The sequence below is a fragment of the Centropristis striata genome, chromosome 21 (genome assembly GCF_030273125.1).
Source record: "Centropristis striata isolate RG_2023a ecotype Rhode Island chromosome 21, C.striata_1.0, whole genome shotgun sequence".
NCBI classification, from domain to species: domain Eukaryota; kingdom Metazoa; phylum Chordata; class Actinopteri; order Perciformes; family Serranidae; genus Centropristis; species Centropristis striata.
Genome location: NC_081537.1, coordinates 11043658 through 11070438, shown reverse-complemented (window position 1 = coordinate 11070438; position 26781 = coordinate 11043658). Strand labels below are relative to the sequence as shown.

The following is a 26781-nucleotide window of genomic DNA, read 5'->3' as shown; positions in this document are numbered from 1 at the left end:
TCCTGCTCTGCTAACTTCCAAAAGGGATTAGCACTTTCCCCCCCTGTTTTTCCTGAGTGATTTCTTAAAAAAGAAAAAGAAAAGGCAGCTGCTGTGCTGTGTGGAGCAATCTGTTCGTTCCTTCTTCGTTATTTGCTCATTTATTTACAGTCTTTGTCCTCCAGTATATTTAGCTCATTAGCTTTTATAGATATTGACCCACAATTTCTTTCACTATGCCCCCTGCTGTGTCTACATATAATGAGTCTACAAGCAGCAGGACCTGGCTAATGAATTACCAATGTTGTACTTTAATGGCTGGTTGTACTTCCTACAGACTCCCTCTGGAGGTTTCATTACACTTCATACGAAGCTGCCATATTGTCTAAGGTTGCTATTATTAGAAACCTATACATAAGGTCTGCTGTTGTCGGTTTATGCTGTGAACAGTTGCAGCTGCTGCCCACATGTCCTCTTTCTCTTCCTTCACTGCTTCGCCTGCAAAGTAATTTTCATAAAGTGTCTCGTCACATTATAGCACATATTTTTGATTAAGAGATAATTGCACAGTCAGCCAGTTGTCCTCAGAGGAGATGTATTGTTTTAGCTACACAAGAGACTTCAGGCATCTGGCGTTTGCACTGAGTATCCATCATTAAAAGGATGTTTTGTTTTTTTTCTATGAGGTGCTTATCCATAGTCAGATACAGCCCTGATTCCCAAAAAAATGTGACGCCATGTAAATTTTAATTAAAGTGTAAATATTTATTATTTTTTATTTATGTTCACAAGAAAAATGTGCCATTGAACATTAAATATACAGTGTTAGTACATTTTTCAATTAAATATATGTCAAGAAAGATCAGCCAAAAATTGCATAATTGTAACCTCACAGAACGCAGGAGTTGTGTTCTACCACTGTGTAACTTTGTTGTTTTAAAGGGATAGGTTGGATTCACTGAAGTCACAAGATTACACAAACAAACTAAAGCAGTGAAAATATTCTAAATATCTTTGAAAATGTATCACTGGTGTATGCTCTTTTTAAAAATGTGTTATATTTATTTATTTATTTATTTATTTATTTATTTATGTATTTACATTATTTGCTAGTTTATTATTGACTATATATATATATATATATATATATATATGTATATAATTTTATATATTTTTAATTTATTTGTTTCTTTCTCCCCCTTTTCCTTCTGTTGTAAATTAAATTATTTAATTTAATTAATTTAATTAAATATGCAAAAAGAGGCTTATGTGTGTGATACCTGTTTAATTTCTGACTGCCAATAAAAAAAAAATATAAAAAAGAAAATATTTTAAATATGACATACATTTAAAATTATATTGATTATTTTATTTGGCTAAAATATGTTTTGCTGCTGTCCCCCATGTCAGTACTACTACTACCACTATAGGTAATACACTGACTATGTATGAGCACCTCATACAACCCCACTTCAAAATATCTGAACTTTCCCTTTAAATATATCTAACATGTGAAGCACGCTTGTTGTCTATAAGGAAATGCAGACATTAACACTATAGGATCCATTTCTGTGGGTAGCTGGTCAGACGGTATTTCCAGTGGTGGAAAAGAACCCTCTGTGTTGTGATCCAGACAGTTCCTCGCCTCGGCTGTCAAAATAGTGGCATTAGGATAGTTTTCATCCTAAGCCTCTATTAAAGAATTTATCAAGAGCTGGTCCTGCTGCCTGGCCTGCAGGCTGCCGCAGAGCTCCTGCTCACTAAGCAAACCTGGAGTCTGTGATAACATGAATACATACGCAAACACTTTCTCTCTTTCCGTGGAATAGTTCCTCTTAACAAAGATTTGCTTTTCAAGGGCAAAATCACTTCAGCCCATTTGTTAGGATGTCTGAGCTGCAATCAAACCTGTCGCCAGTCACACTTACATTCATACAGTACTTTAAAAAAAACCCTCAAAAAACACTTATACATTATTTAAGTTTCTTATCTGCCTTGAATATTAAGCTGCTGTTCTGGCATTTCCCTTGTGGCACAAATGTGATCACCGGTTTATACGTGTAGCATGGGTGTGATATTAATATTTTAATTGCTGATGAGTTGCATGAGATTTAATTTCTATTATAACACCAGCTGAATAAAATTGACACTCATTGCAGATTTATTAAGCTCTAAGCACAGTTTTTTTTTTTTACCTCCTACTTTGTCTAGTAATTATTGTAACTGCCAGTCATAAATGGTAAATATCTATGAACAAATTGGGGACATTATGATTACATGCAGTGACTTATTTATTTATTTCCTTTTTGTCTTTTATAAACTAGTATTGTAGCAGTATGGTTTGCTTCTTGAGAAAAATAAAACAATAAATAATCACTTTTACTGCACATATCTGCACAAAGCTTTCAGTACCAGCTACTATCTTATGTCTGTGTGCCACATGAAAACAATTGTCTAACTAAACAGTTCTCAGCAATTTTATCCTCGTTTTGCCCTGAATGAGTGTTTTGTATCAGTCAACAGATGCAAAGAAAGGAAAAAATGGATACTTAAAACCTTTAAATTGCACATAAATTCATGTTTAAAAGTACATACATTGCAATGTGCAAATAAGTGCAAAATAAATTCAACCATGAAACCATGAGGAAACTTTACTGTTTACAGAAGCCTCTGAACAATGTCAGAACAACTGAAACTAATCCTAAAAGGAAATTAGTGTAATTTCTTTCCCCTGACTATTTGACTTTAAAAGTAGAACTTGCATAAACCGTCATGCTATCCCTTGTGAAATCCCTACTTTATGAATGCCGGCTCCCCATCTAGGATGATTAGTCACACTGATGAGCTTTCCTCAGTTTATATGAAAAGAAGCTATCCTCCTTTACTGATGTTTGATCTACTTAGCGTGAAGAAAGTTATGAATTTAATTGCTGAGATGAAAATTTCAGCAGCAGGCGATGATGTATTCTGTTCATCTTAGCGAGGTGTCCTCCAGCTGCTGACAGTAACGTTCATAAAACAACTAGAATAAGAGTGTATTGCTAAAGACATTAAGACATCAAGTAGAAAAAAACAAACAGAGGGAATGAGCTGTCAACTGATTCCTTAAAGTCATAATAAACTAGACGAAAAAACATCTATTCTTAAAGATGTTTTGGTTAATATGCATATTACCTTTACTACTGCAAGACACATGAGAAGATTTATACAACATTCATGTCTGTCTGTTAGATATAAGGCTGGCAGTTGGTTTTCGCTAATTAAGCTTAGCATAAAGGCTGAAACACTCTGGCTCTGTACAAAGGTAACAAAATCTCCTACCAGCACCACTAAAGCTCCTTAATTACCATGTTACATCTTGTTTGGTTAATCAGTACTAGAACCAATGCAGAAAAAATGACAAGTTGTGGTTAAAAGGGGATTATATGCCTCTTATGTGACTATTTCTTGCCCTAGAAATGACTGCCTGCCAACCTCAAACACAACAGTGATGTTAACGCTGCAGGAAAGTGTCCCACCGGGCAAAAAAAAGAGCACTGAAACCCACCAACATCTGGCTATTGTCTAAGTGGGAAAGGATACAATTGGCATTCACTTCCCTGAATCCACAGCTCTAATTGGCTTTGGTGGACATGCATCTTTGTCATCCCAGTGACAAATTCTGTTTTACATCCAACCAGCGCTTGATCATAACTCCAAATTAGTTTGATCTGAGTTTTAAAGGGAGGCTAATTTGACAGATATTAAAAAGAAGTTACCACTTTAAGAATGCTGCCTTCTACTCTGTTTTCTACAGTTTTTTCCTGTTCTGGTTTATTACCTTTAGACAATAGACAGTATAACCGTGACACCACCCATTGGTTTGTGGACTGTCCGTTTGAGGCATTGAGTTCAGCACTCAAAAACTAAATGTACGTTACTTACGTACATTTAGTTTGAAAATGAACAGCGACTCCTTGGAGGGTCAATTAGTACAACCAAACGCTGAACAAGACATTTTTAATGAACAAAATGTTCAGATACACTGTCATTAAGTGAAAATTCAGTGTGAAAGGGTCAAAGTTATGAGATGAAACCAGTAAATGTCCTTTTTAAATAAAAAAACTTTATTGACACATTGCCGTCGATACGGATTGGCTTTGACCTGTCAATCAAAGGTAGTCACACCCTAAATCATATGATTCTTTATCTTCTATTTTCTTATAAAAGGGGCCATTATTCACACAATTAACATCATTATCTTGAAGAAGATTTTTTACTAGCGTTTGAGACCTTAGTGTTGTCCTAAAAAAAAATCTGAGGTAATCAATCGAGTGAGAAGTGAGTTTTCTCATTTTGTATTGAAATGGATGGACCCAAATGCTTCTGCAGCCGCCATCTGGTTAGCTGTTTTCCTCCATGTTTCCAGTCTTTCCGTTAACATGAGTTGAGAGATTGCTGATGGTACCTTCATATTTAGCATACGAAGATGAGAGTGACATTGCTCTCTCATCTAAAAAGTGAGATTTTCATGTCCTTTTCTTATTATAGAGCAGGTCTAAGTGAACCACTTTTTCAGAAACTGTGCATTTGAATGAGCTGGACCTCTGTAAGTTTGTGATGTCAGAACTATACTATATAGAGGTAGAAATTACACCTACAATGATGTTCAGAGATGTATTATAGTTCTATAAACTGCACCGCCAGTCAGCCTTACAGCAATTTTTTTCCAGTGACCCCTAGAATTTGCAGAGAAAGATCCCCCTGCGGCCCAAAAACCATTTTCCCCATCGACCACAATAGTAAAAGAGACGTCTATAAAACTGTTGACAGGACACCTTGAACTACACACAAGATCAATGACTCTTCTATTATGATTTTTTGATCCATGGGGGTTTTATATTTATAAAACTTTCCTTGAGCCGAGAAAAGTGTCAGAGTCAGAGCAGACTGGGCTTTTTGGGGAGCGGGTGAATACAAGTTTATTTAGACCAGGGGTAGGCAACCTGCGGCTCTGAAATGAAACTTTAATTTCTTTACATTTTCATTTATCATTGATGTAGGCCCAAAGCAATCTGTATTCTTTATTTTAAAAGCTCAGATCATAGCTTACAAAAGTCTACGGTCCAGTGTAACCTCTACATTTTGCCAACTTCAAGTCTAGTTTTGAGTCACCCCAGCTAGGATAGCTTTCGATTCAAATCTCTTGAGACATTTCTTCGGTGTCCAGCCTCATTTACACTTGTGTCTTTGCTACATTCTGACAAAAACATATTTATAAATGCTCATTATGACCAATTTGTAATGTTGGTAGGCTTATTTAAATCCAGTTTTATCTTTCTTGTAAGGCTCAAAATAAGGTTTGCGGCTCTATTATGAATTTTTTTCTCTTTATTTGGCCAACAATGGCTCTTTTTGTTAGTAAAGGTTCCTGACCCCTGATTTAGACAGACAGTGTGAGAAAAATAAGGTGTTTTTTTACCATTAAAACATCTGAGAATGTCTTCGTAGAAACCCAAAATACAAGTATGAACCTGAAAATGAGCATTATACTTCTCCATAAAGCTCAATCTGATTTGGAAGCAGTGTTCATTGTTCCTCTGAGTTTCTTTCAAATCCAGGCAGCTGCCCACAAGATATTGCACTGAACTCTTGAGAGTAATATATGCATGTTTTTTCCCATTTTCCTTAGATGAGCAGTAAGCGCTCCAGCAGTTTCCGACGGGCCATTGCTAATGGCCGCCGCACGCTGCAAAGGGAGATCCTGCTGGACGAGACGGGGCTGGGTCTGTACAAGCGTTTCGTCCGATATGTGGCCTACGAGATCCTGCCCTGCGAGACGGACCGACGCTGGTACTTCCACCAGAACCGCCTGTGTCCCCCGCCTGTCTTCATCGCCATCGTCACCATCGTACAGGTGAGCTTCAGGAGGTCGTTGACTTGTCAGACACTGAGCTGAATAAAGACTATTCTGCTGAAATATTCCTAAAACATGGACTGCAATATTTTGCTGTTGGATCAGTCATTTGCTTCAGACCCAATGAAAAGATTTTCTGCCTTTGATCACACGTTTTTACTGTGAGCTCCATATGAGCTGGTAACCCATTTGGGAGTCAGGGGCTTAGTGGGTGCATTTAATGCCATTCCTCCAAGCTGAAACCCTCAGCCAGAGGTTTTTTTTTTTGGAACTTAGAAACCAGGTCAGTCGGCACCCTGGCCTCCACAGTAGCATTTAATGACCTATTATGCTTATTTGGAGGGAAAAAAAACCCTAACACAGACCACTGTTGAATGGTTGAGGATTAAGCGGCAAAATAACCTACAGCTTCTTAACAAAACTTCATAATTTCCCCTGCAATCATCATAATTCGGAGGAAAGAAAGCCAAGTGCTCTTATAAAGCCTCCAAATGGCAATGAATAGTCTGTAATGACAATGAGGATGTGATAATAACGGTTCACATTCATTTTAATTCACAGAGACAATGAGTCATTATTCTATGAAAAGAAATTAATGGAATTGAACCAGATGTGTCTTTTTTTCTCTCCTGCGGACAGTAATTGTCTCCACAAGTCTTAATAAGCATCAGCTGAGGAATACAGAACAAGACGCAAACGTCACTGTCTTTCATAAAACACAATAGGGTCTGTTTTGCACCTTTGTACCAGCAGTCTGCAGACAGAGCGTGTCGTGGGTATGTCAGCAAGAAGTGACAGTTTGGTTTCATTTCTGTGTCTGCCACAGATCATCGTGTTCATGTGTTACGGCATCATGCTAAACAAGTGGGTGCTGCAGACCTATCAGCCCGACTTCATGAAGAGCCCGCTGGTCTACCATCCCGGCCACCGCGCACAAGTGTGGCGCTTCTTCAGCTACATGTTCATGCACGTTGGGTACGTTCATGAACTTACCTCATGTTGATGTCCGCACTGAACAGTTAAAATCTGCTTGGTTGATTCAGATGATCCACAGACATTTGAGTTCTGTGCTCTGTCTCCTCAGTTTGGAGCAGCTGGGGTTCAATGCTTTACTGCAGCTGATGATTGGCGTTCCTTTGGAGATGGTCCACGGCATCTTACGAATAAGTCTGCTTTACATGGCAGGAGTGCTGGCCGGTGAGTGTCTTTGAAAAATAAGTGTATTAATTATGCAAACCAGTGGTTCTTTGAGTGTCGCTTCACTGTGGGGTGCCTCAAAACAGGGAAGAGGATTCTGAAAAGTTGTTATTTTCCATTTTTTGCCCATTTCACCACATAAAAAATGAGGCCACATTTCAAAGAACCACACATAAACAGCTTTGTATTATATTTGCAAACATCAAAATGGAAGAATACTAATGCTGCAGATTTATGACATAGCAGCTCTACTTTACAAAACAAAAAAATACATTAACAATTATGTAAATTGTCTGTTTAAAGTTTGTATTGTTTTCTGCAAATCCGCACAGCCACATAGCCTAAACTGCCAACTAATAATCATGATTAGGCTGATATTATTAAGGACTAGAACTAAACTAACAACTAACACTGATGCAAAGTATGTCACAAATTTATTACATAATCTTTAGCTGTGTTGTGTTGTGTGGTTGGACTTGTGGTGGAGGAACCACTGGTGTAAGCTCTGCAGTGGCAGTGATGTATCTCATAGTTTAGATATTGTTCACAAATGTTCTGACAGCTTTAGAGAGTCTGCAGTGCAATATGGACAGAGCTTTCCCTTTTTACAACAATGACAAATAGAAAAGGCTGTTTGTTCTCTTTTCTTCCCTTTAAGTTTTGCCAGTCAGTATATCTTTATTGAGCTAGTTTTTTTCTTTTATCACTGTTTGTACAGTCTACTATGAAAGCCCATCTGCCAGTAAAAGAAAAAAACAAGATTAATATTTAGCCTTGTGATGACAAAAAGGTCCTGTAAGTCATTATAATAAGGGACTTTCTCGAAAGTAACACACAATAATGTAATAATGTAACTCAAAAAAAATGACATAGTATCTGGAAAAAAAATTAGTATTGCAAAATAATTATAGACTTTCGCAAAATAATGACTTACTTATCTCAAAATAATTGATTAGTACCTCTAAATAATGAGAAAGATTCTCATTGTAATGGCTTTTCATCACATTGGTGGAATACACCCTATACTACTACTCATAAAAATGCTGTTTTTTTGATACCTTCATTATTTATCACCTTAAAGGTTTTGTATTGCACTTCATATTTGCTGTGTGAAAAACACCTCCAGTGAGGCTGAATTTGTCATCATCTTGTCCTCATGTTGACTTCCATGAGTGGCCTTTTTGATAGTTTTGATAATAAATACAACTCGGCTGGTGGCCCAGCCCTTTGAAAAAAAGCCACCGAACCAAATGCAGCAGATGACTCACAGTGCCCAGAGGTCGGGCTGCAGCACTCAAGTCTTTGTTGACAGGAAACCTCATTAACTTTCATCCTCCTCCAAGCCAGTTTGGAGATTGGAAATGTTTAAATCCGTACTGATTGCTGGATGTGGTTTCTCACTGCAGTTTTTTGCTGTTAATGCGTATTTTCAGAAGTCATATCAACACTGCTGCATAAACCTCTTTTCCCTTTCATCTTCCCTGGGAACTATTTCTGTCTTGGATCTCCCAAATCTCTTGCTAACCATTATTTGATTACTGTCGAGAGAAAAAACCTAATTCATATTGAGTTATATTCATTCATTTTCACTAACGTGATTTTTAGGCTTTCTTTTGTATGTGACTAAAAATTCAAATTTCTCTTTTCCTGTCCTACAGTCGTGAAATGCAGTTAAAGTTTCTCAAAACTCCTCTTGTTGTGTAAAAGTCAAACCCTCCCTACCCAACACACACACACACACACACACACACACACACACACACACACACACACATACACACACACACACACTCTTAACACTCATGAATTATTGTAGCTTTGATTTATTTTAGCTATGATGACAGAGAGAGAGAAAGCAAGCAAGCATGGGACTTATAGGAGGAAATGTGGCAGAGTGATGCAGGGTTTTCTCTCTGGGGAATTAGCCTAAGTGCAGTTTGAGATGCTGTTTGGAGATTTAAGCTGCAGCCTGAATCAAACGGGAAGAGAAAGTAGTGAGGAGATGGTGATATTTGTCCCCCCAGAGCCAGGAGTTGAACTGCATTCATTAGACTTTCTGTTTTCGAGACTCACTGTAGTGATCAAAAATTTAATTTGTGTAGTACTGTAGTGTAGTAGTGTGTAACCGTGTGGAATTACATTATATAATAAATGAATTCCTCCTGAACAGTGAGGAAGAGCTGAGCTCCCTCACGGTCACAAGATGATGAATTACTTTGCACGGCATAATAATTTCACCTCCTGATTCTGGTTGATGGAGTGGAAATTGGAGCTGTGTGGGCACAAATGTTGTGATCTATTGGGAGGTAGTTCATTGGAGAGCAGGTTGGGAAGTTAACTTGGACTCTTTATATCTGTAACTGTGTGTTTGGAGAAGAGAGACGGCACCGCTGCTGCCAGGTGAGAGGTCAGACGAAGGCCACCACGAAGGCTTTGAGCACAGCAGGAGGTTTTCAAAAGACGATTTTGGCCTTGGTAGTTGGCACACTGGTGAATAGAGAGATTTTTTTCTTCATGGAAGTCTACTAAATGAACTTGTAATCCTTCAAATTGGCTTTTCTAGCAATTATTTTTATTTTAAGATGCATTTTTAAGTTTTCAAACCGGATTTGAAGACCACTAACCACTGTGTCTTACTACTGAACACCTTCTAAGGTGTATGAATTTAAAGTATATGCTTTTTAAGAAATTTCCCACTGAAACCTTGACATATGTTCACTTATTTCACTGTGATAGCTTTTATTTGAGGATTATGTTAGGTTCAGAGGTAATTTCTTTTGCAGAATGTCTGAAAAAGAAACATCTACATCAGAAAGATCTTAAAGGCGGTGAATTGAAAGGCCCACGTAGTAAATGTAAACATAAAACATAAAACTCACATGTCCCAATTTATCCTTCCCAGCTTGATGGAAACCACCAACATTCAATAAAACTTTCCAAAATGCGCAGTTTTTACGCTTGCTTAAGGTGGTAAGGTGTAAAATAGTCATTGTGCTAAACGGGAGATGGAAACACCTTTTCCGAATAAGTTCTGTTGTCTCCATTTTCTCTCGTGGGTGGCCAAAGTTTTTCGATTAGCAACCTCTTTTTCTGTAGTTTTTTCTCTTTTGCGTAATCTCTACTTCTACTGTTTACTGACGGATTAGCCTATAGCAATACATTACACTGCCACCCACTGACCAAAGTATGTTAATGCAGCTTTGTTTATTCGCTCTAAACCAGTTGAATGAAACATCCAACCTGGTCTCACAGAAATCCGTGAAATAGCCACGGATTTGCTTAACTCAAAATCCGTGGAATAGCCACGGAATCACTCAAATTTCCGTGAAACCGGCACGGATTTCGCTACAATGCAAATTAATGACAATGCAAGTCATATCCCAACTTGGTATTTTTTCCTATTGGTTTGTTCCAAGTCACGTGACTTTCAAGGTTCCGGCGGTCAGAACAAAAAACATGGCGGACAGTTCTCTCGCTGTGTTTTATTTTGAAATCTGTTTTATTTTGTAATCTACCGGATGTGCTGTGCGATCCTACCGGATGTGGTGCGATCTCATTTAATCGCGCTTCACTGTAAATCCCCCGGACTCTGCTCTCCTGTTCAGGTTGGAAACATCCCTATTTAGCATTTTCTTTAATGCGACATTTCAAAGCTTCAAAATTTGCTTCGACTTTAATGGATGGCTAGTGAGTGTTGGGTTGAAGATGACATCACAGCAATTTCAGGTGACTGTTCTATGGCCATCACTTGAAAAATCCAGTACTAGTGAGAGTGTTCCCGTCCGTGTCTGGCGTGATGACATTTGATTTCCCAGACAACCACTGTAGTCTCATTTAGCCACTTGCTGTCAACCACCTTTTTAAGGACATGTAAAAACTTCAAAATTCACAAGTGGAGGTATTTACTAATGTATTTTATATGGTACAACAAAACATGAACATTTCTTCAGCTTGTGTTAACCACAGACCTTATTTCAGGTATCTGACCACCAACCTATTCAAAATCCTCAATGAGTTTGAGAGGTTAGACCCCATGACACTAAAATTCTAACTTATTACTTCCTGGTTTAAGAAATCATTCCTGTGGTGCCCTATAGTCAAAGGATTTTTTAAATCTCAGGTTTTTAGTTGCACATACGGTAGAGTTGTGTGTGAACTTCTTTCGCCCATGGACAGATAGATGTGTTCCTGCAAACCTTTGTGCAAATCTTTATGCGCTTACACGTTGGAAATGATTTGTGCAAATCTTTTTAATTTGTTCAAAAATGTCACGCACAGCTATACATCTTCTTATCTATTAATTTTTCTTTTATTTGTTCAGGTGGTTTTTACACATTCAAACTATTGAATGAATTCGATGAAAATGTCTTTACACATTCACACATTTGAATGTATTCATACAAAATGTTTTCACACAGTCAGATAAGGTTTTGACCCTATTTTGTTTCCATACCAGCCTCCCGTTCCTCCTTTTACTGGTCTGTTTAATGTGTAATGTCTGAGTGTGTGTGGGCAGACTTTGGTTTTATTGTGTTTCACTGCCTCACACTTTCATTTTCCCTCAGTCTTTGTAAATTTATGATTGCTTGTGGATGTTAGAAATTGCCTAGTCCGTCAGATTACTCTGTGAAATTCTTGATATTTTTCCCCTTCCCTTTTTCCCCCATTTTGTTGCCCATGGCTGTCTCATGTTTATATTCATGCAGTCTTATTCTAGCTCATGAGTTCAATCATGTCGGCTGTTGCTATCAGCTCCTGCACGCTTGTTGCTTGTTTTTGTTTTTTTTGTAGGACAGCGGAGCTTTCAGTTTATAGCTGCACTCAGACGGTGCGTTTATGGAGCAACATGCTGCAGGTATTGTGCCTTTATGTGTGAGCCTTAACACACTGCATGAATTTCTGCACCGCGGGGCTTGTTTCAAAGCCCAAAGAAAGATTTTTCCTCTTGAAAACTCATCAAATACGGAGAAAGTATTAAATCGTTTTCATCTATATACATACAGTCATGGAAAAAAATGATTAGACCATTGTTTTCTTCAATTTCTTGTTCATTGTAATGCCTGGTACAACTAAAGCTACATTTGTTTGGACAAATATAATGATAACAAAAATAGCTCATAAGAGTTTAATTTAAGAGCTGATATCTAGCCATTTTCCATGGTTTTCTTGATAATGATTTTGGTTATTATCAAGAAAACCATGGAAAAGGCATGTTCATTAAAATGAACAAGAAATTGAAGAAAACAATGGACTAATAATTTTTTCCATGACTGTATTTCAAGTACATGAACCCGACTCTGCATTCATTATCTTGAAAATAAGGAATATTGCAATTTGAAATATAACAGAAATTAGTTTCTCAAAGTACAAGGTTTAATCTGTGTAGGTCAAATGGTGTTTTATACGCACATGTAAACTTTAGATGTTTCACTGGCCTTGTGCTGTACCGAGCGCTCTGACAATAAAATATGACGTTGTGGATTTTGTCCTTGGATGTGTGCTGACAAAACGATTCAGTAATTATTTTCTGACACTGCTGCTCAGTGTCTCACTTTGCTCTGCTGCACTAAAAGCAGATGAAGTGCTCCACTTGAATTTCATGTTTTTCAGAATATAGACCGTAACAATTTCAGATCTGTGGAATGTAAAGCGTTGAGTCATGTTTCAGTCCAGCTCCACATTAAAGAAAAGCTGCAGGGATTCCTTTTTTTCTTCTTTAATCTACTGTTTTTTTCGTACGCCGCCATCTTGCTGACATAGTAGTGATTAACAACAAAAAGTGAAGTTTAAAAGGGTGGAATCCTGAGTTTGGGTGGTGGATGGGTTGAAAGCAAAAGTAAACCAATTTTAACTTAAGTTACGTGAATCATGTTTTTGAATGTAATTTTCTTTTTTTTATGCAACTTGCTGCAGTCATGTGACCCTTGTAACGACTCCACTTCCTGCATTTACGTACATTTATTTACTGTTTAAACTGTCTTTTATAGCGCCTTACCAGAGGTTTTTCGCCCTAAACCTACGGTCAGTGGTTTTACAGCATAAATCCACAGAAACTGCAGCCTTTAATACAAGCGCGGACCGTACGTGTACTGCGATATGTGATGAGTCGTGAAACTCCAGCCGCGATACATACTTATGTACTGTAATTTGTGGTACTGACACACAAACTCTTCTGCTGTTTATGGTGGAGAACTTGTTGTGTTGTAAGTGAAACTCCAGATTCGCTCTTATTTTGGAACACGCTTTGTTCTCTTGGCATTTCAACATACTATATTTGAATTTTCTCAACGTTGTGTCAGCTTTTTACATAGCTTTGTGCACAAAGGGTGAAGCCCAGAAAAGTCCCAAACACAGCAAAATGAAAGAAAAGAGAAAATAGAGACAGAGGGCAGGGTCTCTTCAGATACAGACACCACCACACACTTTTAGTGGGTCACAAACGATGATTTAGAGGGATTATTTTTGTGTCTATATAGGAAAATCCTGCATACTATATCTTTTAACATCCTTATTTAGAGAAAGCAAAAGTGTGAGTGTGTGTTGCATCCAATCTAACTCGATTTTTCTGTTTGCTGTTGCAGAAAAATAATCTTTTAAAAAAATATATCTTAATTGGATTTGTTTCGGTTTATTTATTTATTTTATTTGCTTATTTTAATGAGGACAGAAACATTCGCATAGAATATTTACTGAGCAGAACAATGCCACAAATCATAGCATTTAATTTGCACTGCTTCTCCACAGATGGGCTTTTAAAAAAAACAAATACATACATTGTGCAATGAAAAGCCCAATAAAAATGCTATAAAATACATATGCAAATGCATGGAACAGGCAATAAAATAAGCACGGTAATGAAAGTGCCCTAAAATAATACTATTTTTAAGGAAAAGACAATTTGTCACCCCTGGCTACATGCATGATTATTCTTTCTAGTAATAGAGATATTTTTCAACTTAGATTTGTAATGATCCAAATTAGGTGTCTGTCTCAGTGAGGTGGCCAGTAGGATTGTGGTTGGTTCATTTACTAGTAATTTTACAACACTGGGTTGTACAATAAAATGTAAGTCATAGCACCTCAGGCTACACAACCATAGAACATACAGTATATACAGATATTTAAATTAATATCGAATCAAATTAAATTAAATAAATAAAATAATCAGTATACTCAGTTACTTTTATACAAATCCTTAAATATTCATCAAAAGATATACATGTTTAAACAATACAATATATGTTTAAGATCATACATTTATGCAGTGGTGGAATGGAGGTGGAGGTACTTGTGCTTTACTTGAGTATTTCCATTTTATGTAACTATACTTCTGCTCCACTACATTTGGAGGCAAATGTTGTACTTTTTACTCCACTATATTTAGCAGACAGCTTTAGTTACTTTTCAGGTCAAGATTTAACATAAAAAACATCATAAATTTATAGTGATAGATGTTTTCTTAAAATTAAACCTCACAGCAGTATATTAAGTAGTAAAAATGAGCCCTACCTTGAGAAAATTGAAATGCATCAATAAAATTCCTATAATATATTGGTAATATGTAGAATAAAACACTGTAGTTGGTCCATTCTGCATAACGAGTACTTTTACTTTTGATACTTTAAGTACATTTTGATGCTGACACTTTTGTACTTTTACTTAATTAAGTTTTGAATGCAAGGTTGTAGTGGAGTAATTTCACAGTGTGGTATTAGTACTTTTACTTAAGAAAGAGATCTGAATACTTCTTCCACCACTGTATTTATGTAGCTGAACGTGTTTAAATGAGGCTTATAGACCAGAAAAGCCATATTGGAGCCAACATCAGAAGAGTTTTCTGTACCACTTCTTCTTCTTCATCTTCTTCTTGGTCATCTGGCTCTCTAGATCTTCCAGCTGGGATTTAATGGAGCTCTCTGTCTTCTCCCACTCCAGCTCCTTTTCCTATAGAGTCAGCTCGAGGACCTCTGTGGCCTGAAGGACGGATGACTTGTCCTCCTGCCTCTTGATGCGATCACTCGCCAGCTGCTGCTCAGCCGTCTGCATGGCAGCCAGGAGGTGTTGTTCTCCTGTTTCTGCTCATTATGCTGAGCCACATAGGAAGCTTTGCATTTCTTGATCTCTTCCAGCATGGAGGTCTGCTGTATCCTGCTGCGATTGCAGACGGCGACACTGTAGCTGGTCTTTGAGGTTCTTTAGAGCATCCACCAAGTTTTTCTTCTCCTTCTCCTGCATTTTTTGCCAGGAGGGAAGACTTGTCCTGCCACTGATCCTCTGATCAGCCTCCTTCAAAGCTGCCATGAGGTTATTATTCTCCTGTTTAAGCTTGTCCAGCTGTTCGAGATCATTCTGAGCTTTGGTGTTAAATATTTCTCAGCTGGGATGTCAGAGCCCCGATATCTCTCTGAGAAGAGTGAACATGAGCATGAACCTCATCCAGCTGGGTGTTCAGGCTGCAGATCTCCCTCTGTATCTTCTCTCTCTCTCTCATGGCTCCACTGGTTGCTGTCCTCTCTGTGTTCTTGGAGCCAATAAAGTAAATTAACCAGCGATTCCTCTTGGATTTCCCAACCCTTTAGATCTACTTTAGCTGAGCCTTGCCTGGCTGTCCTCCAGCTCACACCTTATTTGTCATTCTATGGAACGAAGGTAGAAATTACAGGGTTCAGCCTCCATCTCTTCCAGCTTTGTAGCTTGCTGGACCTACAGTCATGGAAAAAATTATTAGACCACCCTTGTTGTCTTAAATTTCTTGTTCATTTTAATGCCTGGTACAACTAAAGGTGTATCTGTTTGGACAAATATAATGATAACAACAAACATAGCTGATAAGAGTTTAATTTAAGAGCTGATATCTAGCCATTTTCCATGGTTTTCTTGATAATAGCCAAATTCATTATCAAGAAAACCATGGAAAATGTCTAGATGTCAGCTCTTAAATTAAACTCTTATCAGCTGTTTATGTTGTTATCATTATATTTGTCCAAACAAATGTACATTTACTTGTACCAGGCATTAAAATGAACAAGAAATTGAAGAAACAAGGGTGGTCTAATAATTTTTTCCATGACTGTTTATGTTTCTCTTTCTGTGTCCTATTTGTTTTCTCTTTGTCTGTGCTTCTTTCATTTTCGCTGTAAAATTTGTTTGTGTCTGAAACAAACTTTCAAATTGTTGTATATTCCATTCTATGTCTTGTGTTGTTATGTTGTGTTGTTTCTACTGGGTACAAGAATATGAATATGTGATAAGAAATGACTATGTGATGAATGGCATATACAAATGTAAACATGTAAAAATAATTTTAATCCTTTAATACTTGTTTAACAGCTACAATTACATTTCAGATTCAGATTTATACATAAAAAACATATGATCAGTATATAAAATATGCATTATTGTGGAGTTAATGAACCTAGAGACTCTTTTTTTTTTGCAAGTCCAAAACTCTTTGGTTCATCTTCAGTTCACCATGATATATGGTTAAAACATGCAGCATTTCAAAGGCTAGAAGCAGAGAATTTGGCATTTTCATGATTTTTGCTTGAAAAATAACTGAAACGATGAATCAGTTATCAGCATAGTTGCCATCATTTTTAATCAGTTAATAGATTCATCCTTTCAGCTGTACTGCTCATACATTTATACTACACTAGCAGATTATTTGACTCATTTTTTCCACTTCTGTCCCTGGATGAGGGAAGTTAAATATGTAACTGAATAACTGACCTGTAAACCTGGAGAGGTTCACGTGTCACTGAGCACCTTAAGTACCCGCGGACCGTCTATGGACACTACGGTCTGAATTATGCAACAGGATTTTCTCCTCCTTGTGTCCAGGAGTCTGTTAACACAATATACTGGTTACTATAATAAACTGGCCAGCCGCTATTAGAGAGCACTGTGCCCACATTGCTTATTGGAGTCCTCAGTCAAGAGGAGGAAGAAGACATGTGGCCTGATGTCGTTTGTGGCCTGTTGGGAAATTGTAATGGAAATGTGATAAATGGCTGCATGTCAGTATAACCTCATTGTTGCAAGCTAGCTGATGTTGTCATTACTTAAAAGCGCCTTGCCAAGTTACATGTAATGTTTAATCCTTCAGCAGTTGATTAATGTTGTTCTGATATCAGGGAGGACGGCGGCGGTGTCCGCTTCCCACCGTGGCCTCGGCTCGCTCTGTCATGGGTCCTAATTTAGCCAGACTATTGTTTCTGCATTCTCTCGAGCTAATAAAAGCGCATACAGTCTCTAAACGGCTGGAAGTATTCAGGCTTATTTTTGCCCCGTGCTCCGCTATTATTCCCATGTTCCTGTTCTAGAACTGATTGATGCTCTTTAAAAGTGCACTGCACATATTTAGGCAGGGTAAATATGATTATATCTGCTGCCAGTGAATAGAGGGCCTTGGTGCGTGGCCAACACTGACTTTGTCCATCATCCATTTTTGCTGATGTTTGATGTTTGGTCGAGGCACACAAACTGCAAGTGATTCTATTCTATGGAAATCCCAGAAGCAGAGAAGTACAGCTTTGGGATCGAATGTACAATATAAGACCAAAAACAATAAATCACATTGAGTAAATACCAAAATTAAAATAGAGCTTTACTGCATGATATTATGAGAAGTACGGTTCAAAATACATTTCTTTGCATTTTCTTTAAGGCACTGTCCGGCGGGAAAAACATCATGAGCTGAATGTGAAACTGTGTTTTCAACCTTGGAGGAGTAGTTTCACAAAAACAATCTCGACTCAAGGTCCACTTTATGTCCAGTGGAGGACTCTCTGCTCCTCTTGAGATGCTGTTGAAAGTTTTATTTCAAGTGCTTTATAAAACTTACTGATGCTATGACTAGTTCACACTACCTGATTTTAGCCCTGTTTTTCCGCTCACCGACAGTTTTTGGAGCTCCCTGACAAAAGCCCCAGATCAGATGCAGCATGGCATTGGCTTGACGCCCACTTCCGTGAACGAGATTGTCACGTATGAACGCTTCACAGATGTTGTTGATGTGTCGCTGACACATCTCAGATATCTAGCACCATTATCTGGATCTGTTAGGGAGTCTGATGGGTAGCTACAGGCAAATGAGAGCACAAAACACAGGTTGAGAGACAGAATATTGAGATAGAAGAGAAGAGAGAAAGAGTGTCTGTGTGTGTGTGTGTGTGTGTGTGTGTTTGGGGGAGGGAGAAAAAACACAATGTATCTGTAGTAACTAATCATATATTCGGAACGCTGCTTTGTCACTTTCTGACCCGCCCATCAAAACCAACAATATTTTCAAGTTAGTTCGACCACACGGGTCGACCCACGTTCCCGCAGTTGACGCGCTCATCACCATAAATATCCATTTGTGAGTCCTCCTGATGAAAGATCTTGTGGTGTGTAGCATCCCGGTGGATCACTGGTAGAGTGCATACAATTAAGGCTGAGTCCTTGGCACAGCGGACCAGGGTTTGAATCCAGCACGGGGCCCCTTTGTCATTATCAAATGGAGCATGAAAGTGCCAAAAAAAAAATCTTTAAAAGAAAAAAACTTGTGGTGTGGGACAAGATTTTTGTGGTATGTGTGTGTTTCCGCTCCACAACGACTTCAAGACTCCCGATGAGAGGACATTTAATCATGTAGAGTGATCTGACGATTAGAAAGTCGTTTTGTCTGAAGTAGGCCAAAGCAGCTCAAAAACAGCAAAATACTATGAATAGTATATAGGTGGGGGTAATAATCGGTACAGTATAGTATCACAATATTTTGCATGGCAATATTACATTGATTCATGGCCGCCACATACCGATATTTAGTGTTCCGACGGCCGGTGGGTCGTCAGTATTTTGGCCGCTTTCCTTTTTTTCCCCAGAGGCCATAGCAAGCTCACTTTTAGTAATATACTGGTATCATATGAAACTATAAGATCTAAGGAATCTATTGGCACCATGTGTCAGGATATCCTATCAGAAAAGTTGTCGAAATAACGCTGCAAAGTTAGGCTTTTTTATGTTTCATTAAAAAAAAATTCAGAGCAGTGAGAGCTTTAAGTTGAGGAAAGTTTGAGAAACATAGACAATCACACTCTCATTCACTCCTACGAACAATTTAGAGTCACCAATTAAACCTAAGTGCATGTTTTTGGACTGTGGGAGGAAGCTGGAGTACCCGGTGAGAACCTCGACCCTCTTGCTGTGAGGCAAGAGTGCTAACCACTAGACCACCGTGTAACCCCAGTTCAGTTCAGTTTGACTGAATACTTTGTTGGTCAGTCTGCTGGGTTGACTCTCATTGTGGAGAAATAAAGAGACAAAGGATGAATAGACTGAGAATTTTCTCTTATTTGACAAAACATTCTTGATTGAATTAAATTTTGTGGACACAAAATGCAGTTAAACAGTTAAATATATTGTATCGCAATACTCACCATATCGCAAAATGCTTAAAATCGAAATAATACTGTATCGTGTCTCAAGTATCGGGATAAAATCGTATTGTGGCCTATTTATTTCCATGGCCTATGATGTCTGACACGCAGGGTTACACATGTGATTGTACACTTGAAATGTGACTGTGAGAAGTTGATTCACCGTGGTGCTCAAAAACTTGCGAGAAGAGCAGTGACTCAAGCAGACGATTGGACTTTTGGGGGAAAATGGGAGTTTTTCTCGGAGCAAAGTTGAATCAGATGAACTGATGCTGACAAGAGAGAGCAAAATCGTAGAGAGGAAACATCATAGAACAGAGGGCTGGGTGAATTACTCTCAGCACCAGAGGGGACTGACTCTCAGACTGTGGCTCTGACTCATTTCAAGCACTGGTGAAGAGACATTTAACGACACACTTATTTGATTGGCTGGAGGTGAATGTGAAAAGGTTTGTGTAAAGAAGCAGGCGTTTTTTTGGGTCTGTGAGAGCTGTGGAGTTGTCCTTGTGTTGCTATTATCAGTTGAATACCAATTATTACTATCTCTCTCGCTCTTTAAAGGCCGGTGTGGCTGTGACTGTGCAACATTGTCAGTACACAAGGTGAGGTTCAGGTCTTCTTCGGCAACCTTAGCTGCAGACCACTGTATGTGTACAAATCTTGGTGTTGCTCACGGCCAGAAGAGTCTGGTCCCGTGTTTCTGATGTACTCCCCTGGTGCCGAGCTGAACTGAGCACTGTGGAGGCAGGGTGACCTTGGTGCGTTGCAGAGGCTGCCAGTGTGATTATGGTAATTCCCAACCCCCTCCATCCCACCACACAGTCAACTCTTCCTCGGTGACACCGGTCTCACTTCCTCCACAGCCACCCCCTGCAGCCTCGCTGATAACAACACAGAGGAAGATGAATATTTCTCCTGTAACGCAGCCTAATTGAAGGAGACCCATTTGTGTGGAGCGAGCCCACTGTGTTTATGGGTGTCTATTTGCATCTACTGCGTGAAGCCAATCCAGGACGGCAGCATTTGCTGCATGCACTCTGTTGGAGTTAGAGAGGAGGCTATTTCTCTGCTCAGTTTAAATTACATTTACTTCGCTGTTTAGTTTCAAGGTTCTCCGGTGAAGAAGCACATCATGCTCACTGTAGCCATCACTTTGGCTTCATAACCTTGAGCACGGGAAGTGATTTCATGCTCTTCTTTCATTGGGACGTAGAATTTGAGTAATTTCATCCAAGGTCAGCTATTGTGCTTGTTAGATGAAAAGCAGTCGTGAGTGATAACCGCTTTGGTCGTGATGAGAATGCAGTAACAGCTCTTCGTACTACTTCATACGCAACTACAGGAGCATTAGGCTGTACACGCACTAATTTCTGAATTTTGTTTCTTCAGTTATAGGCATGCTCATATGCCCACACACACTCATCCAGATCAGATATAATTATACTTTTCCACTAAAAGTTGACGCTGTGCTGAGAGGCGTCCTCTCTGCAGCTCGGAGGATGTGGATTGCGGAGACTATTGATTTTTTCTGATGCCCCCTGGGCTCTGGGTGAGCATAAATATTATCATATTTTTCCCCATGTGGCAACTTTAGACAGGGTAGAAACCTGTTAGAATAAACTGAATCAATCTCTTAGGATACCAAGGGCAAGGTGTGTTTACAGGGGCACCCTGTGAAATTGATGAACTGTATCTGTTCCTCCAGGCCAGCATTTGGTATCGATGGTGCTGGTTGTTTTTTATTTTATTTTTTTGTTGCTGATTAATGTTGTGTTTCAACTTTGGATCTGCTTCCCTTCTGCATAAGCACAAATGTGTAGTGTTTTCAGGATGCTGACAGGTCGGATGCTCCTCAGCATCTCGACACTTCACATAAGTAAAACTTTGCGGACTTCATTTTTTCCCCTGACATCTTCTAAAGGGGCTTTTCCCCTCCCACCCACGCTCCAGCAGGGCACGAAAAGATGGATAAAGACGCTGGATTGGATGAGGACTGATTGCGAGTCATGCTGCGCCACTTTAAGGAAAGCATCAGAGACGGAGATGATATTTCCCTTATCTCTCTCTGTCTGGGTGACACAGACGAGTCCATCTCTTTCCCAGGTGGAAAATATCTTTAATAGAGCTCCCCCAGTCTGACAGCACTATTATAGTTAAAATGAGGCTTTGAAATGGACGCCACTCCATTAAATGGCATTTATAGCTATGGGCTGTTCAAATAGACTATAAAGTCGACAAAACACCTTGTGACAAATGGTCTCAGTCACCCTGACATTTACTTATTTTGACTCCAGTCACCTGCAAACAGTGTCTGCTCATATAGCAAAAGTAAGGTTGCCTTTCCAAATCAAATAATATAATTATAAGCAGATGTACTGATATTGGTGTATATATCAGTAAGTGCAGTAATGTCAAAATATGTTTGAGGCAATTAAGATCAGTGTTGTCATCTCATTTTTTAAAGTCCAACTGATTTCATATCTTTGGCACGACTAAAAAATATGAGTAATTCATTAACAACTTAATGGATCCTCATCAAAAATGTTTATGTATGTTTTTCTTTTATAACAAAAATGAAAGCCAACTTGAAAATGCCTTTAATCTCTTGCTGGGGCTATAATTGGCCTTTTTCACTGTTCTCTGACTCATAATATTCCAAATAATTAATCATTTCGTTCCAAAAATGATTTGCATATAATTGTTATGTGCACCTCTTCACAGAGCGACATAATTATGATGTTATGTGTGCATAGCACAGTTCGGAAGCATCATAATTATAGGGTCAAGCATGTTTGTAGCAGTTATCAACAATAATGTGTTTCTTCCTGTAAGAGGTCAAATAATGTTATCCTGACTCAGGTAGCACTACAGGACTCCATCACCATAATGTGTTTCTATGTTTCCTCAACTAAAAAATCCAAAGTTTATTGTATAGTGAGCAGGGTCTCCTCCTAAGGAAACCTGGCTGAAAAAAACACGGTGTGGACTGATTTATTTGTTACTTGATATATTTGAGCTTGACTGAGGAAATAATCAAAGCAAAAAGTACAAACAGCTTCATCATGATTAGTGAAATTAACAGAAACTAGACCCATGGCTCTCTTTAACAGACAAGCAGAGTATTTAAAAAATGACACGCAGAGAAAAAGACCTGTAGTTTTGATTGCACGATTGCACTCTGACTGTGTGTCCTGTATCACCCTTCCTCATGCAGTTACTCTTTCCATCCGTCTCCCTCGCTTCTTACTTGTGCTTAGTGAATAAATCTGATCAGGCATTTCCCCAGTTTATTAGCCAACAGAGGCAGCCCTGTGACTGCAGGAGTGCTGACTGCAGCACATCTCTGTGCAGGGCCACAAGATTTAATGCATACAGGATAGATCTGTCTGAGGCAAGTGTGTACAAATACTGCAACTTAAACCTAAGAGGCAACACAGTATTAACAGGTAGAGGGATACTGACACGGTCCTGTGAGCTGAGCTTGTATCCACATGTTTAAATGGCAACACAAAATATCTCTTACAAAATATTCAATGTGTCATAATAAAACATGACAACGTAACTGAGTGGTGTGTCTTCATAGCTTAGTTAGCAGTGGACTGAATAAGTTAATAAAAAGGACAGCGGTGGGTTGCCAGATTTGCTTGCATCCAGTACTGACTAAATCACCTGAATAAATAAACACTCTTTGTCCTTTAATTGTCCTCTCCTGAGTAATTTATCGGCTGACCAAACAAGAAATGCAAATCAATGCTTATGCAGTGTCTGCAGACGTCCTTCTGATAGACATCTTTACAAATCAAGTGTTGCATAATTTGTAGTTTTTCTCCCCTGATTACATCTATTGTCTAACTTCTGGCTAAAGCCTCTGAGAACCAGACATGTTTCCCCTGAGCCGTGTGTCCTTTAAGGCCACTCTAATCAATACTATATTTACTATGGGTCAGATGACAATGTGTAATGTGAAAGGGGTCACTGGAAGTGATGGGCCCGCAGAGAAATAGCGCCTGACTCTGCAGTTTCCATCAGCCCTACAGAGATTTATATCTCATTGTTTTGGTTTTTCCAACCTGCAATCTGTTTCGGTTCAGTCTCACTGCTCTCATCAGCGTTGGTAACCCAAGTCTTGCCATCGTAGGGTTAAAAGTCCTGCTCTCACCTCATAGAGACCACCACTTCTCCAAACCCAGTTCCTGAATATGTCTTTCATTAAACTGCTGCTGATTTAGCCAATACTAATATATATTATTATACAATATATAATTGTTACATATTAGTCATATATATTGTCTTTACTGTTGGTTAGCACATACTTAAAAGAACCTCCAACTAAATTTAAAAGCTTGATAGCTAGTTAAGAGCCATTAAGTAAATGTGCAAGTAATTATCCAATTCGTCGACTAGTCGATTGCCATTGATAGTCATACTTTAATAGTCAAAAAATGATATTAAAATAGTTGTTAGTTGCAGCCCTTCTAAGCACTGCACCACCATGCTGCCCCTTTTTGTTTAGTAGCAGTTATTAAAAAAATAAATGTAAAGCAAATTGTCAGGTTAAATATTTGGAAGAGGATTGTCCCATAAATTTTGTCATGTCTCAATTTGCATACTTCTGTACTTGCTATTTTGAGTGCATATGGTGCATTCACACTGACAGTAGATCTGAGAACGAAATAATTAAAACACTGATGAGCAAATAACAGAAAAAAACCCAGTTTCCCAAAGGCATGAAAAACATTTAACGAACAAGTATGTAACATTGATGTGCATTACATAATCATGTTGCTAGAAATTGGTTTCCACCAATGTTATATGCTGTCATGGCCGATTGGTTAACAGACACAGCAGGCAGCTGTTATAGCAAAAAAAAAGCTCTGATAAACCCACAGTACTCTATCCTGTCCACCACCAAACAGCACACAGACACATTTTGGCAATAACTGTTGAACGTAGTGGAGCATTTAGCAGCTACGAGCCACATATTTCCCTCAGGAATCAATGAAAACCAAACATAACTCAAAAGAGAGTGAATATTGGATTTATATCTGTGAGGCCGCCTGAAGCACATCTCAAATGTGTCAGCTTGATGTGTGAATAGTTTACTGCTTAAATGTTCGCCATATCATGTTTATAATTATAGTTCATGTCAGTGTTAGCAGCTTGTTATGCCGCCTCCAAAAAATCGATAAATGTAGGTATAACTTTGGGCTAAGTATTAACCACTTTTACATTAAGCAGTAAATAGATATTCAAGTTCTGAAACATAAGAAACATAAAGCAGAAAAAAAGAGAAATCTATACATTGGCTCCACATGAATGCTTAATTTTTTGATGGAAAGCATAGGCTATGGGGATCTAATATATTCACCCTTAACCTCTTAAAAACCAACTTTCGCTGTTGGAAAGAATAGGAGTTAGGGTTAGACCTAAAAAAAAAGCTTTTGGCCAGAATGAAATCACCAAAAATGAGCCAATACTGATACTGTAAACAGTCCCAGTTATCACAGTTGATACCAACATATTCAAACTCTAGAAAGCAGACAGTGAAAGGCATCAGGTTTCTAAATGTTTGCGAAGAGGTATATTTTCAAGGATTAAAGGATTTTTTTATTGCAACATTTACTGTGCTCTCTGGCGCAGCCTCCCCTGGAGTGGCTACAGAGAGGGGCAGCCTAAGGCACTGTCAAACCCTGCCCTTGGATCAGCTTACCATCCCTTGTCTGCACCTTATCCCCCAGAGACTATAAAATACAAAGTTGACCCATAGCTTAAGGGCAGCCTGGAGTAACAGTAATGGTGTAGCAAGTTTGGTTTGACAGAGAGGCTCAGTTCTCAGAGCTGAACTGGGATTATACTGCAGTAGATGGAGAATAGCCCTGAGTGTGTGGTTGACTTATGCTCTACACAAAGTACATAATTTTACTGTCTACACTGCAGTGCACTTGTGAATGTTGCAAGCTCACAAAAAGATTTGAGGATGTTGATGATGACTTCAGGATGGTAACAATAAATAATCTGTGCAAGAGATGGAATGTGTCAGCTCGGCGCTGAAATAACCGTACACCTCACGTCTTAGCTCCTGCTGAGTGCGAGGATCCTAAATCTTAAATCCCCCTTAGCAGGGGAGCCCACATGACAGGACTGTTTAATATTCATACTGTATTTGGGAGCCTCTTCACCAAAGCAGAGAGAGCAGGAGGAGAGAGCAGTTTGTTTCCTCCCTGTGGAGCCCGTTTCTTCCTCTGAGCCGCAGGTCTGAGGTTGTCTTCTCCTCTTCTTCACCCACAGATGGTGGTGTCACATCCCTGACAACTGTCTCCTACCAGGAGCTGGTTCGTCTGGTGTTAATGTTAGAAACCAGACAGCCCACTTTACTACTCTTAAAGCTGCTGGAATCAACACTTTTATATTAACTTCAGATCAAGTTACACTGCACTGTGCAGGGGATCACCAGTGAAACACTCAAAGAGGATATCCCAGCAGTCTACAGTTCCCTTCAGCTATAATGAGCTGTAACCCACTGCTTTGTTTTTACAGTCATCAGCTTTACTTTTATCATTCACTTGCACCGGTATCAAACCATCATTTCTGGCTGTTTTTTTGGCAGCGCTGATCCAATACTCAGCATCAGTTTCTGTCATATCCGAGTTTGGCATTTTGGCCATTACCCTCTTTTGGGTTTTTTTTTTTACCAGAAGTGACCACATTTGGATGAGAGGGTGGAGCTAATGAGGAAGGCCTAAATGATCAGTTAACAGTAGCTAAGTACTAGCTGGTTTGATTAGCAAAGTGCATTGTAATTCAAGATAAAAAGCCCACTCCTAAGAGTGTGTTTTAGTACAATGCTAAACAAGACACTTAAGGGCGACCACGCCGTGTGCAGTGGTAGCAACCTGTCAATCAAAAGGTAGCCCTTCCCTTAAGCATAACCTGCTTTATTGTCTTGTTATTGTCCTGTTTTGTCTTATATCTTACTCTAAATGGGAGAATAATTTACAAAAGTATCACGCTTTATTGAAAAAGACTTGAAACAAGTGGTTGAAGCCATAAAGTAATTTCAAGAAATGTTTACTGAGGTAATAAATCAAGTGAGAAATAGGGTAATTTTCTCATAGAATGCGATTTCTTTTTGCAACCACTGGAGTCACCCCCTGCTGGCCATTAGAAATAATGCAGGTTTGAGGTACTTTTGAATAGCCCTTATTTTTCAGACCTGGAGAATACCACTTGCATGTAGGTTATTATATGTTAGTGTGTGTTGAGAAATATATATTCTTCACTTTAAACCTT

General features: G+C 38.7%; 1 protein-coding gene across 2 annotated transcripts in view; it reads left to right on the top strand.

Annotated features, from left to right (window-relative positions):
* Positions 1-26781, top strand: part of rhbdl1 (rhomboid, veinlet-like 1 (Drosophila)) — a 57704-nt gene that overhangs the window by 18905 nt on the left and 12018 nt on the right. For both annotated transcript variants that reach the window (XM_059324042.1, XM_059324041.1), the window contains 3 exons: positions 5651-5875; positions 6702-6850; positions 6960-7072. In XM_059324042.1, coding sequence (XP_059180025.1) covers positions 5651-5875; positions 6702-6850; positions 6960-7072 — 487 coding nt within the window. The remainder of the gene's footprint in view (positions 1-5650; positions 5876-6701; positions 6851-6959; positions 7073-26781) is intronic.